Raw genomic sequence first — 16,664 nt, 5'->3', positions numbered from 1 at the left:
TAGATTTCTGATTTTGTTTTAATATCCTCCCAAATGGCACAGCCCTGTTCGGCCCCACGCAAACAAGGAATAGGGATGAGGACCAGGTTGAGTCAATCCTCACAGAAAACTACCGGAAACACAACGCATCTTCTGGGCCGCGCTGCCGCAGCCGCGGGCAGAGCCACCGCCTTGGCCATGGCCTCCTCCACAGCCTGCCCTTCGTTCGGACCCCGTAGCCCTACCCCCACGATCCGTCCCTGGTGCGCCTGCGCGGAGGCGGGGCGGTGCTTTGCCCTTTGTTGTGGGCCCCAGTTTCCCAGGACACCGCGCGGCGCTGGGGTGGGGCTATGTAGATGAGGTACTCGGGGGCGGGGCGGGGCGGCTGCGGCGGCGGCGGTGGCGGCCGGGGAGGGTCAGTTGGAGGCAGGCGCTCGCTGAGGCAGGAGGAGGCGCTCGGCCCGCGGCCTGACAGGGACTTAGCCCGCAGAGATCGACCCCGCGCGCGCGACCCCACACCCACCCACTCATCCACCTATCCACTCCCTGCGCCGCCTCCTCCCACCCTGAGCAGAGCCGCCGAGGATGATAAACACCCAGGACAGGTAACGGCCCGGCCCAGGCTCCCCGCCCCCATCCTCCCTCATCTGCTCCAGAGGGCCTCTCACATACCCCTAGCCGGCCCCCGCCCCCCGCAGCGGGGCCATCCGCCTCCAACCAGGTCCGTTCACCACTTCAGCCACCCTAGTCCGGTCCTCAGCCCTGCAACTGGGCCTCCTTCTGTCCTTTAGCCCCCTCTCTTCAGCCGGGCCCATCCCCCTCATCTGGGCCTTCTCCTCCCCTAAAGCCCCCAAAAGCCGGAACCCAACCTTCCAAGCAGGTCCCCTTTTTTCCCTCAGCCCCACCGAACTGTGCCCCATTCCCCAAACTGGGCTTTCCCCCGCATCCAGATTCCCCAAATTGTTTCCTGTCTTCCTCAAATCTTCTTACTCCCCTTATAAGTCACTTCACCCTTCCCTTTGAATCCCCTCCCTGATGAAAACTGCACCCCCCACCCAGACTCTTCTCGTATTACTGTCCCCCGCAAAGTCAACCTCCATCCTTCAGTTCTCAGTTACCCCACTCATCACCCTCCCCCCATTCTCTTCAGGCCTAGCAGTCCTTACACGGATGTCCAGCTTCTTCCTCCTGGTCCCATACTTCAACTTCATCTTTGCCCCACCTTCCCCCCTCCACACCCCTCTCCCAGTTAGGCCCCATTTTCCCAGTCTCCCAGCGCCATTCCTTTTATTTATCAAACACTGGATTTGATTCCTGTGCTCCATCCTATTGCCCCAATGGTATACCCCCAACACTCTTGGAAACATTCTTACCCTCTAAACATCTTCTCTCAGCTGGAACTCATCCTTCTCCTTCCCCTCTTAACTGAACCCCGTCTTTGGATCATTAGATCACAGGACTCAGCCATCCCGCTTCCAGTGAACCTTCCCCCTGTACCTCCAGTGCCTTCAAACCAAGCTCTATATTCTGGACACTAGACCTTTGCAATTTCCTCCCTCAAAACCTGACCCTAGTCTGTCTTCCCCCATTAATTAGAGAAAGGCTGCACATCTTTCTCAGACCGAGCACCCTGGTTTTCCAAACTTGCAATGGTATATCCTTCCCCCTGCAGATAGTTGCTCAATTTTCCTTTTTCTACATGCCTGTCTTTCTCCAAGACAACCCTTCTCGCAGATCTATCCCTCAAATTTTAATATATCCCATATTTCTGCCTCTGTTCTCTGAAACTGTTCCACAATTTCCTAATTCCCCAGAATTTTTAATCCCAGTTGCTCCTTATACGTCAGAATGGCTTTCATTTACAATTTGGACCTAATTCTCTTCCTCATTTTTTCCCCAAACTTGCTGTCCTGTCCAAACCGTGTCTGAAGCGCATTAGTTCCCCACAGCAGACCTTTTGTCCCCAGATTTGGCCTTATGGCCTCTGCCTCTCACTTGGGCCTGATTATTTTGCAAGCAGATCCATTCCCTGTAAATCTTTCTTAAATTGGGCCATGTTCTATTCAGAATTAGACTAGTTCCTCTCAAAAGCATTGCCTTCTTTATTGCTTTTCTTTGCATAGAGCCCTCTAACTGCCACTCAGGGTTCCTCTCAAACTTGGGCACTCTTCTTACTGAAATAGTCTCTCAACTTTCCTTTCCCACTTGTTAACAGCACCAGCCTTAAATATTCCAACTGGGTTTTCAGCTTTTCTTGTATTTCAGTGTTTCTTACCCTGGCTTCACATTTGAGAAATCAGTCACTTGGGCCCCACCTTCAAAGATTGGTCTTATTGGCCTAGAGTGTCCTGATTATTAGCATATAGTTTTAAAGCTCCCCAGGTAATTCTTTATAATGCAAAGCTGGGGTTAAAAACCACTGCTTCCTTCCTGCAGCTTTTCCCATCCTATTTCTGTAGTGGGTATCAGTCCTTTTTCTACTGACAAAGGCCTAATTTTCTTTGAGGAATTTTTTTTTTTTTTTTTTTTTTTTTTTTGAGACAGGGTCTCACTCTGTGGCGCAGGCTGGAGTGCAGTAGTGCGATCTGGGCTCACTGCAACCTCTGCCTCCTGGGCTCAATTTCTTCAGGGATTTCTTAGTCTTTCTCTCTCAGGTACTGTCCAGAAGTACCCAAAATACAATACCTGCAACAGCCTCTGAAGTTCCTGTCTGTACTCAGTTCTCAGCCATTGGCCATTTTCTTCCCCCAAGTCTCAGACTCTTAACTAGTGCCTTCCCCCTCATTTCTTCTTTGCATGCAGGAAGAAAATTCACTCCCTGTTTGATAATTTGTTATGGTCTTATTTGACCTGTTATCCCTGCCTCCCATGTTCTCTTTACCCTACAGCCCATCAGCTGTTAGAGTTTCCTTTTCCAAGACTCTCCATGTCCATCCCCTCTGCATTCCCCTCTTTCACTCCATCTTCCGTAACCCAGCCCCTCTGGAGCTGAGGAGGTGGAGGCGGATATAGACTCGGAGAGTGCTGGATGCAAAGCTGTTACTTGTGGCAAAGGCGCCGTGTGTGCTGAGGATAGATGGCAGGTATGAGAGAGGGCAGGATGAAGCACAGGGGTGGAGGGGAGCAGAGGGACCTACAACAAAACCCACTCAAGGGGTATGTGAGATAGACTTTTTTTTCTGTTCTTTTTGTGTGTCTGTAGTGGGGGTTGGAAGGTGGGGTGGTCTCGGCAGTCATTCTCTGGAGTCCTCTGGACTGAGCTGGTCGAAATGCCGAGTCTTTTGTAGGCTGAGCCCTGAGAGTTGAGCAACTTGGAACCAACATGTAAGAGTCTTCACCAACTGTGAGGTTGAAAGACCTGAGTTCTGGCTGAGCCAGTGTGCTTACATGTGAAAAGAAGAGGGGGTTGGGTTAACTTGACTCGAAAATTCTTTCCAGCTTCCTAAGTGGCAAAACAGGCTTGCTTGTCTCCAGGGCCCTTGCTTAGCGTGTTGGTAATTTGAGGGGCCTGGCTGTATGAGAGGCAAGTGGAGAGAGGAGCCAACTGGCCTGCCAGGGCCTGGGTAGGAGCTAGGCCTTGGATCAGGCTCCTCCACTTGGCCTGGGGGTGGGGTGTTTTGTGCAGGGTGTCTGGTTTCTTTGAGTGATGGCAATCCCATTTCCATAGCATGTTTCCTAGATTCCTTGGGCCTGCCCCTAACTTTCTAAAAGGAATCCTGGTAGGGTCCTAACTAGGGATTCTGATAAGAGCCGGATGTTCTTCCCAGTCAGTGTTCTCGAGTGTTTCATATCCATAGAGTGGGGAGCTGGCTGGGAATTTAGCTCCCATTGGGTGGGGGATGGGATTTTCAGCTTCCCTGGCTCCAGTGAAAAACTCAGGAGGTGGAGGCTTGGTTTCCTGGAAGAAATAGTTGCAGAGGAGCTGGCACTATGTTTTGAAAACAAGGCTCTTCCTTTCCAGTGTTATTCTGATTGGTACTTCCAAAATGTCAGAATTCCTGATGGTGGGGGAGGGAAGAAGATACAAGTACAAGCACCTTTATTATCCTTTTTGAACGTGAGGTTTAAATCCAAGGAAATCAAGCTTCCTGGCCTTTTTCTCCCTGGATTTGCGGGGGCAGGGAGACAGTATCTGCCTAGGGCTTGCTTTGTACCTGTGACAGTACAGTATGTAGGGAAGCACTAGCCCTGGCTTGATAGTGATGTTATTATCAATCTGTGCTGATGGGCTTTGAGGAGAAACATTTGGTTCTGCAGGTGGTTTTTTGGGGGAAGGGGGCAGGGCACAAGAACATATCAGAACTGTCAGCATCTTCACTGAGTGGTTTCCTGGGTAATGGAATTTCTGTCTCTTCCTAAAGGGTCTGGTTTCAGTTATTCCTTATTTATTGACACTATGGCTTGCTGGGCATGGGGTGGTAGGGAGAGCCAGTTTTCCAATGATGTGCCTTCAAGGTCACTCTATGGTAGGAGGGTTGGGGGAGAGGAGAGAGGGGAGAAAGGAGAGAGTGAAAGAGGAGAGAGAGAGAGGAGAGAGAGAGAGACAGACTGACTCTCCTAGTATACTCAGGAATCCCCCCAAATCAGAGCTATGCTTCAGAAAGCAGTGTGGGCTAATAATAGCAATTCCTCACTCTGCCAAGAAATCCAAATTTAGCCTCAGAGCTGCTCAAAAATATAAAAAAGGGGACTGAGGAGTGGGATAGAGGGATGTTACAAATGTGCATTTCTAGAAAAACAAAATGAGTAATTCATCCCTTTTTGAAAGAGTTTACAGTGTTGATTCAAGTTGGTGCCATGATTTAGAAGGTTCTGAAGCCAAAGTTACAGACCAGGCCAGGCATGGTGGCTCACACCTGTAATCCCGGCACTTTGGAAGGCTGAGACAATTGCTTGAGCCCAGGAGTTCAAGACCAGCCTGGGCAACATAGTGAGATGCCCCATCTCTTAAAAAAAAAAAGTTATAGACAAGAAATGGACAAGCAGGCAGGCAAGAATTTTGTCACTTAAAGTGAACAAAACAGGTAGTGTCCGGTTAGCAGCAGTAGTGTAAAATGCTTTGTATAAGATAAACCTTAAGAAAATTTCTTAGGCCTTTGATACTATATAAACAATGATGTAATTCTATCCTGGGAAGAGGCTGGCACTGTGTGATGACCTTACTCTATAAACTAGATTGAGGTACTTAATATGTAAAAGTAAAGTCTTATATTAAAGCTTGTTTACCTAGCTATCCACTCACCTCTGGTAGCATATGTGATTGTGCGTTCCTTTGGCATATGTACCAATATCAGCTGTGTGATAAGTAAACCTCAAAGGCACAGATATTCTAGCTACCACTATAACTGTGTTTCTTGTGGAGAATCAACCAAAACCCAATTTTGCTTTCAGCCTGTGATTCAGAGTGGTGATGTCATTTTCTTTATAATTGTGCTTAGCAAGAAGATTCCCTGTGGAATGCAGAATAGCCCTAGTGAAATGACTTATGCCTGGCATCTGCCCAGGGGCCCTTTCTCAGATGGAAGGGGCATCGGCAGCTGGAAATCAGCCTCTACAGCCACACTAGACTGGAGGTGGTCATCACCCTCCCACCTTTCTTACTTTCTATTTTGCTAAGTGATGGCACATCTTTTTGCGTAGGAGTTAGTCATCAAAGACTTTCCTAGTCTCAGAGTAAAAGAGCAACCTGTATGAGGGAAGTGAGGGCACCTTTGGGTGTTCTATGAGGCAGGGCCTGAGACAAGAATGGGTCAGAAGAGGTTGAGAGGGAGAAATGAATGTAGAACTGTGTTGGGAATGTGGTTTTCATGTCTTCAATTGATACCAAAAGGTAGCTAATACCAAGGCCATCTGACTTTCTCTGACAGGTAATAGAAACCAGAGAGAAAGGGTGCAGAATTGAATGAGCGAAGGAGGCCACTGATTCAAGTGAAACATGATCAGAAGTATATTAAGGAGAATTTGAATTCAAGTATTTTTTAGATGTAGCTAAGTGGAAGTTACTCACAGAATTACTTCTATATGGAATCTCTTCTCTGTGTACTCTGTACTCTTTTGGTAGCCATCTGTGGGGGATTGGTTTCAGGACCTCCCCCTTACCAAAATCCAAGTGTCCATTATATAAAATAGTGTAGTATTTACATATAACCTATGTATATCTTCCCATATACTTTAAATTATCTCTAGATTACTTATAATACATAACACAATGTAAATGCTATGTAAATAGTTTTAGTGCTCTTTTATTTGTACTTTTTTTTTATTGTGCTGTTATTTATTTTTTTCCTGAGTATTTTTGATCCATGGTTGGTCAAATCCACAAATGTGGAACCTGTGGATACAGAGGACCAACTATGTAAATCAAAACTGACTAAAGACAGCTGGAAGTGATTCCTTTTTTTTTTTTTTTTTTTTTTTGAGGCAGAGTCTCGCTCTTTTGCCAGGCTGTAGTGCAGTGGCGCAGTCTTGGCTCACTGCAACCTCTGCCTCCCGTGTGCAAGCGATTCTGCTGCCTCAACCTCCCGAATAGCTGGGACTACAGGCGTGCACCACCACGCCCAGCTAATTTTTGTATTTTTAGTAGAGACGGGGTTTCACCATGTTGGCCAGGATGGTCTCGAACTCCTGACTTTGTGATCTGCCTGCCTCTGCCTCCCAAAGTGCTGGGTTTACAGGCGTGAGCCACTGTGCCCGGCTGGAAGTGATTCTTTAACAGAAGATCCTTTACTTTTATCAAGAGACTTAAGGTTAATTCTAAATAGTAAGTACCCTAGAGATTTAGAAATAGCATTTGAATTATAAAAATTTTATTTACCATCATCATTGCCCAGCTGTACATCTGCTGCATACGCTGCCTGTCTGTAGTCCATGTGTGAAATTGTAACCTGCTAAGGGCATTTCAGACAACAGTTTCACAGACACTTTAAATTAGAGGCAGCAGGATGTGATATGTTAGTAGCACTCATATGTATTCTGAGGAGTGTTTCCAAGGGCATGTCCTATCACTGAGAAAATAAAAGGCACTAACAGATTGGCTCTAATCTTCCATCTCTCTTCTGAATTGCCTTGTATGCTGGATACCTGACACCTTAGTTTCCGGCATGGGAGATATATATTTTTTTCTCTTCCAAAGCAGGACCAGCCCAGCTGGATGTTTGGGTTCAGTCTGATACATTTGATTTTCCTTAATCAGCCTGATCTTTTCAGCCTCTGAAAAGGACTGAGATTCTTTTTTTTTTTTTTTGAGACAGAGTCTCGCTCTGTCACCCAGGCTGAAGTGCAGTGGTGCGATCTCAGCTCACTGCAACCTCCGCCTCCCTGGTTAAAGCAATTCTCCCACCTCAGCCTCCCAAAGTGCTAGGATTACAGGGATGAGCCACCATGCCCAGCCTGTTTCTTAAATCATCCTTTAGGTGGTTGAGATTAAACAATGCCTGCCCTCAAGTGGTTTGACCAGGAGGTGAGGAAGGATTGGAAAAATCTGGGGATAGGAGCCAGTTAGAAACAAGACTAAACTGAATATGAAACCCAACCTGGTTTGGATCTTATGATAGGAAGACTTGTGTTTAGAAGTCACTGTCTGTTGTGCTTAAATTCTTCCAGGATTCACTATTCCTAATGAGCTTGGTGGCGTAGCTTCAATACCATTTGAACACTAAAGCCATTATTAGAAGAGAAGGCCATTACTGGGTAATTTCATGCCCCATAATGTCTTTAACCACCACATATGTACCCATCCCCCTTCCTTTCTCACTTCAGAAATGACAGGTTTTTTGGAAGAGAAGCAATTTGCCATTCACAGCAAGTAACTAATAACAGATGCTTTATGTGGACGATGAAGATAATTATTGTGATCTACTGTCTACTAAGCTTATCCCAAACCCCAGCTGTTTCTTTTAGGGAACTGGAACTAGTTCCCAGAGTGGGGGCTTGAAACACCCCTTCACCCCCACTCACACACACACTTGCTTATCTGCGCAGGTTTATGGGGGAGGAGCAGAGCCTGCAGGATCCTTGTATGTGAGAGTGGGGAGGTAAATGGCATGCTGCCATGGCGTAGATATCTTGCATTTATTTGAAGAGGAGAGAGATCAGGAAACCAGAAGTATCACAAGCCCCACTGCTAATATGACTAGCTTCAAGAAAGAAATATCACAAGCTCATACATTAGTGCTGGACACAGGGCAGGCAGGCTCCAGGGATTACTTCTAGGAAGACAAAGGGTATTATGGTCTAAAAAAAAATCCTCACTTTATTCTCGTCTTTTCAGTGAGTTGGCCCATTGCTTCTGCTGTTTGCAAGTAAAAATTAGCTAAGAATCAAGATGGTAGTTGGGATGCAGGGCAGAGGTTGAATGTAGCTCGCTCATCTAAAGACCATTTGAGGAATAATTCCTTTAGAAGTAGGAGCCTGGCACCAGAATTCTAGAATTGCAAGGGCCTTGGTGATTGATAGGGTTATTTTGTGAACCTAATTAATTCTCTTTGTATACAAGATGATAATCTGTCTATCCCAGAGGGGTTTGCCCCATCTTTGGGTAGCTCCACTGACCAATAGAAGCAAACCAGCTTTCTCCCGTGGTCCAGCCCTCCTCATGCCCCTACAGGAACCTCAGCACAGAGAAGTGGTCACTGGGGAATGAGAACGGAATCATATGATGTGGTGCATGTGTGTGCATTTGCTTGGGGAAACTCCCCCCACCAAACCCTTGTCTTATTTTTTCTAGTCTGGACACTGTTATTCTGCCCCTTAACACATTGGAAGGGCGAATCACAATAGCTCATTGTCCCCAGCAGAAAATAACTCTTGTTTTTGAAAACAGTAGCATAGTCCTCTGTTAAGCCCTTTCTGTTTTTTTGTTTTTGTTTTTTTGAGACAAGAGTTTTGCTCTTGTTGCTCCGGCTGGAGTGCAGTGGCGCGGTCTCTGCTCACTGCAACCTCCACCTCCTGGGTTCAAGCGATTTTCGTGCTTCAGCCGCCTTAGCAGTTGGGACTACAGGCATGCTCCACCATACCCGGCTAATTTTTGTGTTTTCAGTAGAGACGGGGTTTCACCATGTCGGCCAAGCTGGTCTCAAACTCCTGACCTCAGGTGATCCATCCACTTCGGCCTCCCAAAATGCTGGGATTACAGGCGTGAGCCACCACGCCTGGCCATTTTTGTTTTGAGCTGAAGTTTCGCTCTGTCATCCAGGCTGGAGTGCAGTGGCACACTCTTGGCTCACTGCAGCCTCCGCCTCCCAGGTTCAAGCGATTCTCCTGCGTCAGCCTCCTGAGTAGGTGGGTCTACAGGTGCATACCACCACACCCAGCTAATTTTTTTGTATTTTTAGTAGAGATGGGGTTTCACCATATTGGCCAGGCTGCTCTCAAACTCCTGACCTCAAGTGATCCATCCACCTCTGTCTTCCAAAGTGTTGGGATTACAGGCATGAGCCACTGCGCCCAGTTCAGCCTCTTCTGTTAACAGCTGTTGATGAGGCCGAGAGTGGAGGAGGTGAGGATGACCTGAGGTTTTCCAGAGGAGGGAAGAGGTGGATATGTGGTTACACCCCTGGATTTTTTTTTTTTTTTTTTTTTTTTTGGGAGGAAGAATCTGGCTCTCACCCAGGCTAGAGTGTAGTGGCACAATCTCGGCTAACTGCAGCCTCTACTTCCTGGGTTCAAGAAATTCTTCTGCCTCAGCCTTTTGAGTACCTGGCATTACAGGCACCCGCCACCACGCCTGGCTAATTTTTGTACTTTTAGTAGAGGTGGGGTTTCGCCATGTTGGCCAGGCTGGTCTTGAACTCCTGAGCTCAAGTGATCCTCCCTCCTCGGCCTCCCAAAATGCACCCCTAGGTATTGATGCTGCTTCTCACCCATGGACACTTCCCTGGGAAATCCATTTCTCAAAGAAATTTTCAAGTATACTTGTAGGCCCCCAGTTGAAATGTTTGAGAGAACAGCCCCTAGGAGCTGAGCAGTGACGGGTTTGGACTTCCATTTTCAGCTGGAGTGCAGATACAGTTCTGCTAATAGGACTGCCCCTTTGGTTATTGTACCATTGCCATGTTAGGTGTGAGTTCAGTTTTGTTGCTCTTCATTTAGAAGAATCCAAAATTGGCATGCCATGCTATATAAAGCAAAGGAAAGTGTGAAGAATAGTTACCTCACACCGTTTTACAATGGCTTTCAGGGAAAAAAAAAGCCCTGACTTACAGCATTTGGGGACTTTCGCAGTGTAAATACTCCTCCTTTGGCCAATTCAAGCTACCAGCATGACATCATTAAACACATATTTGGCAAGAGATGTGCACGATTGTGTGAGCTGGCCCCAGCACACCACTGCAATACCCCCTAAATGTATCCACTGCATTCCAGCTGCTCTGAGGCTGATGTGTGGTGGCTGGGGAACAGGCCTGTTGCTGAGTCGTGGTGTGTACACGCACACACAATTTACCTCCTTCTTTGTTTCACTTGCCCTTGGCCCAAGGAATGAACTACATCTCAGTCTAAGGAACCACTAAATTGGATTCAAAGACAGTTGAGCAGATCTACAGCCCTGTTGGGTCCATCCGAAAATTAAGGTGGCCAGTAAGGTGACAGCTCTTTTAGGAGCCTTTTACCTGCTATAGTCTGTCTGATTATTGGATTCCTTACTCAGGTCATAGCATGCATCTTCCTCTCCTAGCACATACCCTGCACCCAGCACATCTGAGTGTGTGTTCTGACCACATCACTATTACCTGACCTCCCACGCTCAGGTCACGAAAGGATCAGCAAAGAAGGTCAAGAAGGCCCAGCATTTGGTGGCATACCAGGGGCAAATCAGACATCACAGTATTCTATGTACTATTGTGTACCTCTGCTCTGGGAGCCAAATCCCTGGATTTAGTTTTATTCTTAACCATCGAGGGATTTGGTTAAATGATTTCTCACTCCAGCTGGGTGTGGTGGCTCACACCTGTAATCCCAGCACTTTGGGAGGCTGAGGCTGGCGGATCACTGGAGGTCAGGAGTTCCAGACCAGCCTGACCAACATGGTGAAACCCTGTCTCTACTAAAAAATACAAAATTAGCCAGCCGTGGTGGCACATGCCTGTAATCCCAGCTACCTGGGAGGCTGAGGCAGGAGAAGAGGCTGAGGCAGGAGAATCACTTGAACCTGGGAGGCGGAGATTGCAGTGAGCCAGGTTCGTGCCACTGCACTCCAGCCTGGGAAACGAGTGAAACTCTGTCTCAAAAAAAAAAAAAAAAAAAAGATTTCTCACCCCAGTTTCTTTGCTCAGAAGGGGGATAGGGCCATCACTGGGGAAGTAGCCTTGAGAGTTCCTCAGGGACAGGGTACCCAGACCACATGACTTCCCCTCTCCAGCCTGTAACTATGTGGGCCTTTTTGATTCTGCCATATAGGTGGTTGAGGCACCATAGGGAAATGAGAAGAGACTGGCACAGGGTTTGAGGCTTGGCAGGTAAGCCAGGACCTGGTGATTTCCAAGGTCTGCCCAGTGCCACAGTGATTTGTTAGAAGATTGCTAGGTGCTCCTCCGGTCAGATATACCCAGCTGGAGTCCCTTGGCCCTCCTGAGACTTCCTCCCTATGCCTCTGCAACACAGTGGGTTGCCCTTAAGACAGCAGCGTAGTTCTGGAAGCAGAAGCCCACAGGACTGGGGCAGCTGGGAGCCTTCATAAGCCTTCCCTTGTTTAGAGAGAGCCAGGATGGGGTGGGGGTAGGATTTGAGTTATATCTTTACATCTTATCTGGGCGCGGTCGCTCACGCCTGTAGTCCTAGCACTTCGGGAGGCTGAGGTGGGTGGATCACGAGGTCAGGAGTTCGAGACCAGCCTGGCCAACATGGTGAAACCCCATCTCTACTAAAAATACAAAAATTAGCTGGGCATGGTGGTGTGCACCTGTAATCCCAGCTGCTCGGGAGGCTGAGACAGGAGAATCGCTTGAGCTTGGGAGGTGGAGGTTGCAGTGAGCCGAGATCGTGCCATTGCACTCCAGCCTGGGCGACAGAACGAGACTCCACCTCAAAAAAAAAAATCTTCAAGTCTTGGTGTTTACTGTCTCACCCTCTCTGTCTCTTGCAGTAGTATTTTGCCTTTGAGTAACTGTCCCCAGCTCCAGTGCTGCAGGCACATTGTTCCAGGGCCTCTGTGGTGCTCCTGATGCCCCTCACCCACTGTCGAAGATCCCCGGTGGGCGAGGGGGCGGCAGGGATCCTTCTCTCTCAGCTCTAATATATAAGGTAAGGAGGACCCTGGGATGGAAGGCTGGGGATGGAGCCTTCTCAGACTCCACTGAGCTGCTGCTCAAGGGGAGTAATCACTTTCTTAGTCTTCTGGGGACTGTGAAGGACTCTTTCAGCTGAGGCTGTTGCATGGCTTATTGGGAATACTAGAGGAAAGATATCAGTACCATTTGTTGCCTTTTAATCTGCTGTAATTGAGGCCCAGAAGTTAGCTTAGCTTCTCACTAAGACTGGGATGGAAGGTTAGCAGGGCAGCTGAATTCTGGGCTTTTGAGATTGTGCCCAAGGGAGATAACACGGACCCTACAGTCCACTTGGAATCAGACTTTGGCTGACTGGGGCTCCAGCCAGACACTCACACATACTCTCATTTGTTTTTGATGTTTCCCTTTCTGTCAGGGAAGGAAAAGAACATGGTGTTGGGGGAAAGCGTGGGCTTTCGAGTCAGGGAGACCTGGGTTTGAATCTCATCTCTGCCATTCACTGTCTTTGGAGCCTTGGGTCAGTTGCTTCATTATTCTCAGACTTAAAGTGGAGTTGTCAATTACCATCTCAAGTGCTTGTCATGATGATAAAGGTAATATATGGGACAGCACTTTGTACTTGGCACCTAGTGGACAATTTAGGTAAATATTTCCCTTCCTGCTTTGCTAGCTTTTACCACCATCAACTGGTCTTAGTGCCTGGTGAGTGACAGCTCCTTTTAGCCATCATGAAGCTCTGCGTTTTCAGCATGGCCTCTATCCCACGCTACCCTGAGACTGGCCTAAGGGGACTCCCAGCATCGCCTAGATTAGGGAGTGGATGATATGGCCAGAAGCAGTACTGATCTGGTCCTCTGCCCTGCTTTCCTTCCCAGGACGAGAAGCTCACTGTGACCCAGGACCTCCCTGTGAATGATGGAAAACCTCACATCGTCCACTTCCAGTATGAGGTCACCGAGGTGAAGGTCTCTTCTTGGGATGCAGTCCTGTCCAGCCAGAGCCTGTTTGTAGAAATCCCAGATGGATTATTAGCTGACGGGAGCAAAGAAGGGTAAAGAGCCAAATGCTGGGGAGGGAAAGGAGGTCCCATTCCAGAGAAGAGTATATGTTTACTGTGGGTAACAGAATTGTAGGGGAGTCTGTGCCTTCTCCCTTAGCTCTAGACTCCCCAGGCAGATACCGTTTTGTAACAGGTTATTTTTAGCCAGTAAGACAGGCCTGCTCTAGGTTATAATTAAAGCAGATTGTTATCACATTAACCAAATGCCTGCCGGTTAATCGCCCCATGGTTCACTCTGACACTGAATCCCCCTGTAGCTACACAGTAGTGTAGTTTAAAAGGCCAGGAAGCAAAGAGAAGTACTTACGCCCATTGCCACCTTCCTAGACCTCCCTCCCATTCACACCCCACCCAGGAAGCTCAGAGGTAAGTGGGATTTCATTGGATTGGGCAAAGACCCTCCAAGCGGCCAAGATGTGTAAGAAATGTCCTGAGGACAGAGTTCCTGAGTGGTCCCAGCCTCTTGAGAAAATCCTTTTAGGCAGTGTTAGAACCCAGAGTGTCCCTCTCAGTGGCAGGTGATCATATCAGACTTGGCAATCTGGGGGACACCTGAAGAACCGGGTTTTCTTTCTAGGCCCCAAACTCTGTCTTGTAAACAGCATTAGTTAAGATGGGTAGTGTTACTTTCAGATCTCTCATTGCAGGAAGAGAAAAGTTAATAACATTTTTCTCAGGCGCTGTGGCTTTTTTTTTTTTTCTTCCCCAGAATTCAAGGCTCTTGGGGTCTTGACATAGGAATCTTCCTCCTGGAGCTTCTGAATTTTTTTTTTTTTTGAGACGGAGTCTTGCTGTGTCGCCCAGGCTGGAGTGGAGTGGTGCGATCTCGGCTCACTGCAAGCTCCACCTCCCGGGTTCATGCCATTCTCCTGCCTCAGCCTCCCGAGTAGCTGGGACCACAGGTGCCCGCCACCACGCCCGGCTAGTTTTTTGTATTTTTAGTAGAGATGGGGTTTCACCATGTTGGCCAGGATGGTCTCGATCTCCTGACCTCGTGATCCACCTGCCTCGGCCTCCCAAAGTGCTGGGATTACAGGTGTGAGCCACTGTGCCCGGCCCGGAGCTTCTGTATTTATATTGCTGGTTGTAGGCCTCAGAAAAGCCTTTGGGTTGGTAGGGGTGGGGGTGGGGTGTGAATGGGAGGGAGGTCTAGGAAGGTGGTGATGGGCCTAAGTACTTCTCTTTGCTGCCTGCAGATTGTTAGCACTGCTAGAGTTTGCTGAAGAGAAGATGAAAGTGAACTATGTCTTCATCTGCTTCAGGAAGGGCCGAGAAGACAGAGGTGAGGAGTCAGAGTGGCCTGAGCCTTACAGCCCAGACAGTGGGGCCTGGGGGAGAGAAGGGAGCACCTCCAGGATGAGGTGGGACTCTTGAATTTGCCTTTCAAACCCTGGGAAATCATGGCAGGAGGGCAAGTGCCTGAAGGGTTCATAAAAGCCTAGTGCTTACTTGTTCCATCTTTGTTTGGGGTTTTGATTTCAGCCTACCCTTGTGTTTCTCATCAGACTTTTTTACACTCTGTCTTCCGCAGCTCCACTCCTGAAGACCTTCAGCTTCTTGGGTTTTGAGATTGTACGTCCAGGCCATCCCTGTGTCCCATCTCGGCCAGATGTGATGTTCATGGTTTATCCCCTGGACCAGAACTTGTCCGATGAGGACTAATAGTCATAGAGGATGCTTTACCCAAGAGCCACAGTGGGGGAAGAGGGGAAGTTAGGCAGCCCTGGGACAGACGAGAGGGCTCCTCGCTGTCTAGGGAAGGACACTGAGGGGCTCAGGGTGAGGGTTGCCTATTGTGTTCTCGGAGTTGACTCGTTGAAATTCTTTTCCATAAAGAACAGTATAAACATTATTCACATGTAATCACCAATAGTAAATGAAGATGTTTATGAACTGGCATTAGAAGCTTTCTAAACTGCGCTGTGTGATGTGTTCTGTCTAGCCTAGGGGAGGACATTGCCTAGATGGGGAGGGACTGTCTGGGTTCAGGGGCATGGCCTGGAGGGCTGGTGGGCAGCACTGTCAGGCTCAGGTTTCCCTGCTGTTGGCTTTCTGTTTTGGTTATTAAGACTTGTGTATTTTCTTTCTTTGCTTCCTGTCACCCCAGGGGCTCCTGAGTATAGGCTTTTCAGTCCCTGGGCAGTGTCCTGGAGTTGTTTTTTGACACTCTTACCTGGGCTTCTCTGTGTGCATTTGTGTCTGGCCTGGAGTAAGCAGGTCCGACCCCTCCCTCTTTACAGCTTAGTGTTATTCTGGCATTTGGTTAAGCTGGCTTAATCTGTTTAATGTTATCAGTACATTTTAAATAGGGGCATTGAAATTTACTCCCACCACCAGGGCTTTTTTGGGGGATGCCTGGGCCTTAAAAACACTAGCCAAACTCTAATTCTCAAATCACTGCCAGGAGTTCTTGCTCCTGGCTGCAGGCCCAGGCCCCAAGGTCTCCTTCTTGGGGTCACAAAGAAAGAGCAGTAAGGAAGAGGAATATATAGCAACTCAGGGCCTGGGAATTGTGGGGCAATCTGTTCTTAGGGACTGGATGCTTCTGGCTGGCTGAGTATAGTACTAGCTACTTCCCCACCAGGTTCTGAGTAGTGTCTGAGACCCTGTTCTGCAGGGCCTAGGGTAGCGCTGGGAGTGTAGAAATGGCCTGCCCTTAACTGTTTTCACTAAACAGCTTTTTCTAAGGGGAGAGGAAGGGGGAAAGATCTAGATTGGGTGAGGGGGACGGGGATGTCAGGGAGGCAAGTGTGTTGTGTTACTGTGTCAATAAACTGATTTAAAGTTGTGGTTGGTCTAGTCTTTATTTCTGAACTAGGACCAACTCCCTACCAAACTGTTTTGAGTCCAGAGCCTAATAGAGGTGTGGTGCGTGCTCCTTGGGAAAAAAGCTGCAGTGTAGGAGGGCACATAAACTGGCCGAGGCCTCTGGGGCCATATTACACTGTGAAATGCGGGGTTGCTAGGAGTCTGAGACTCACTGCTAGAGCCCCCTGGAGAGACAGATGTGTACATATCAGCTTCATCTAGGAGAGGCTATACCCAAGATCCAGTCTGCTCTTAGCTCTTCCTTTTCTGTAAAAGGCTGGGGAGGTTGGGTCCTGAAACTGGGTTTTTTCTTTTGCCTGGAGCTACTGACATTCCCATTCCTGAGGTCTTTGAAGGATGCAGCACACACCTTCCCTGTTCTAGTTTTCTCCTTTTGGAGCTCAGTGTCCTGAGGTGTGGCTTCCAGTCCCCCACACCACAGCCTGATGGATAAGCTCTCAGTGGCACCAAGGGGGCTGGAATCCTTCACCACAGTTTTTTTAATTTCTCAAGGATTTACTGGCACTTTTTTTCTTTTGCTTCTGTTTTGCCAATTGAAGGGCATGTTCTTCCACCTCCTACATTTTTGCAAC

The 16,664-nt window shown here is 48.1% G+C and overlaps 1 protein-coding gene across 1 annotated transcript; it reads left to right on the top strand.

Moving 5' to 3' along the window:
* The first annotated feature begins 335 nt into the window (after positions 1–335).
* Positions 336–16,050, top strand: OAZ2 (ornithine decarboxylase antizyme 2). Its single transcript, XM_054450587.2, has 4 exons — positions 336–584; positions 13,079–13,254; positions 14,460–14,545; positions 14,795–16,050. Exons 1-4 carry the CDS (start codon positions 336–338, stop codon positions 14,923–14,925), a joined length of 642 nt encoding a protein of 213 aa, XP_054306562.1. The 3' UTR covers positions 14,926–16,050.
* Positions 16,051–16,664: the final 614 nt, after the last annotated feature.

This window comes from Pongo pygmaeus, chromosome 16 (assembly GCF_028885625.2).
Source record: "Pongo pygmaeus isolate AG05252 chromosome 16, NHGRI_mPonPyg2-v2.0_pri, whole genome shotgun sequence".
In the NCBI taxonomy this organism is placed as follows: domain Eukaryota; kingdom Metazoa; phylum Chordata; class Mammalia; order Primates; family Hominidae; genus Pongo; species Pongo pygmaeus.
The sequence above is the reverse complement of the archived record's forward strand: the minus strand, read 5'-3'. Positions and strand labels throughout refer to the sequence as shown.

Bases quoted from the DNA above. Each gene is read 5' to 3' on its own strand.
- OAZ2 (XM_054450587.2), top strand. From the start codon at position 336: ATGAGGTACTCGGGGGCGGGGCGGGGCGGCTGCGGCGGCGGCGGTGGC. The intron at 13,255-14,459 runs GTAAAGAGCCAA...TGCTGCCTGCAG, and splicing joins GCTGACGGGAGCAAAGAAGG to ATTGTTAGCACTGCTAGAGT. The intron at 14,546-14,794 runs GTGAGGAGTCAG...TGTCTTCCGCAG, and splicing joins GAAGGGCCGAGAAGACAGAG to CTCCACTCCTGAAGACCTTC.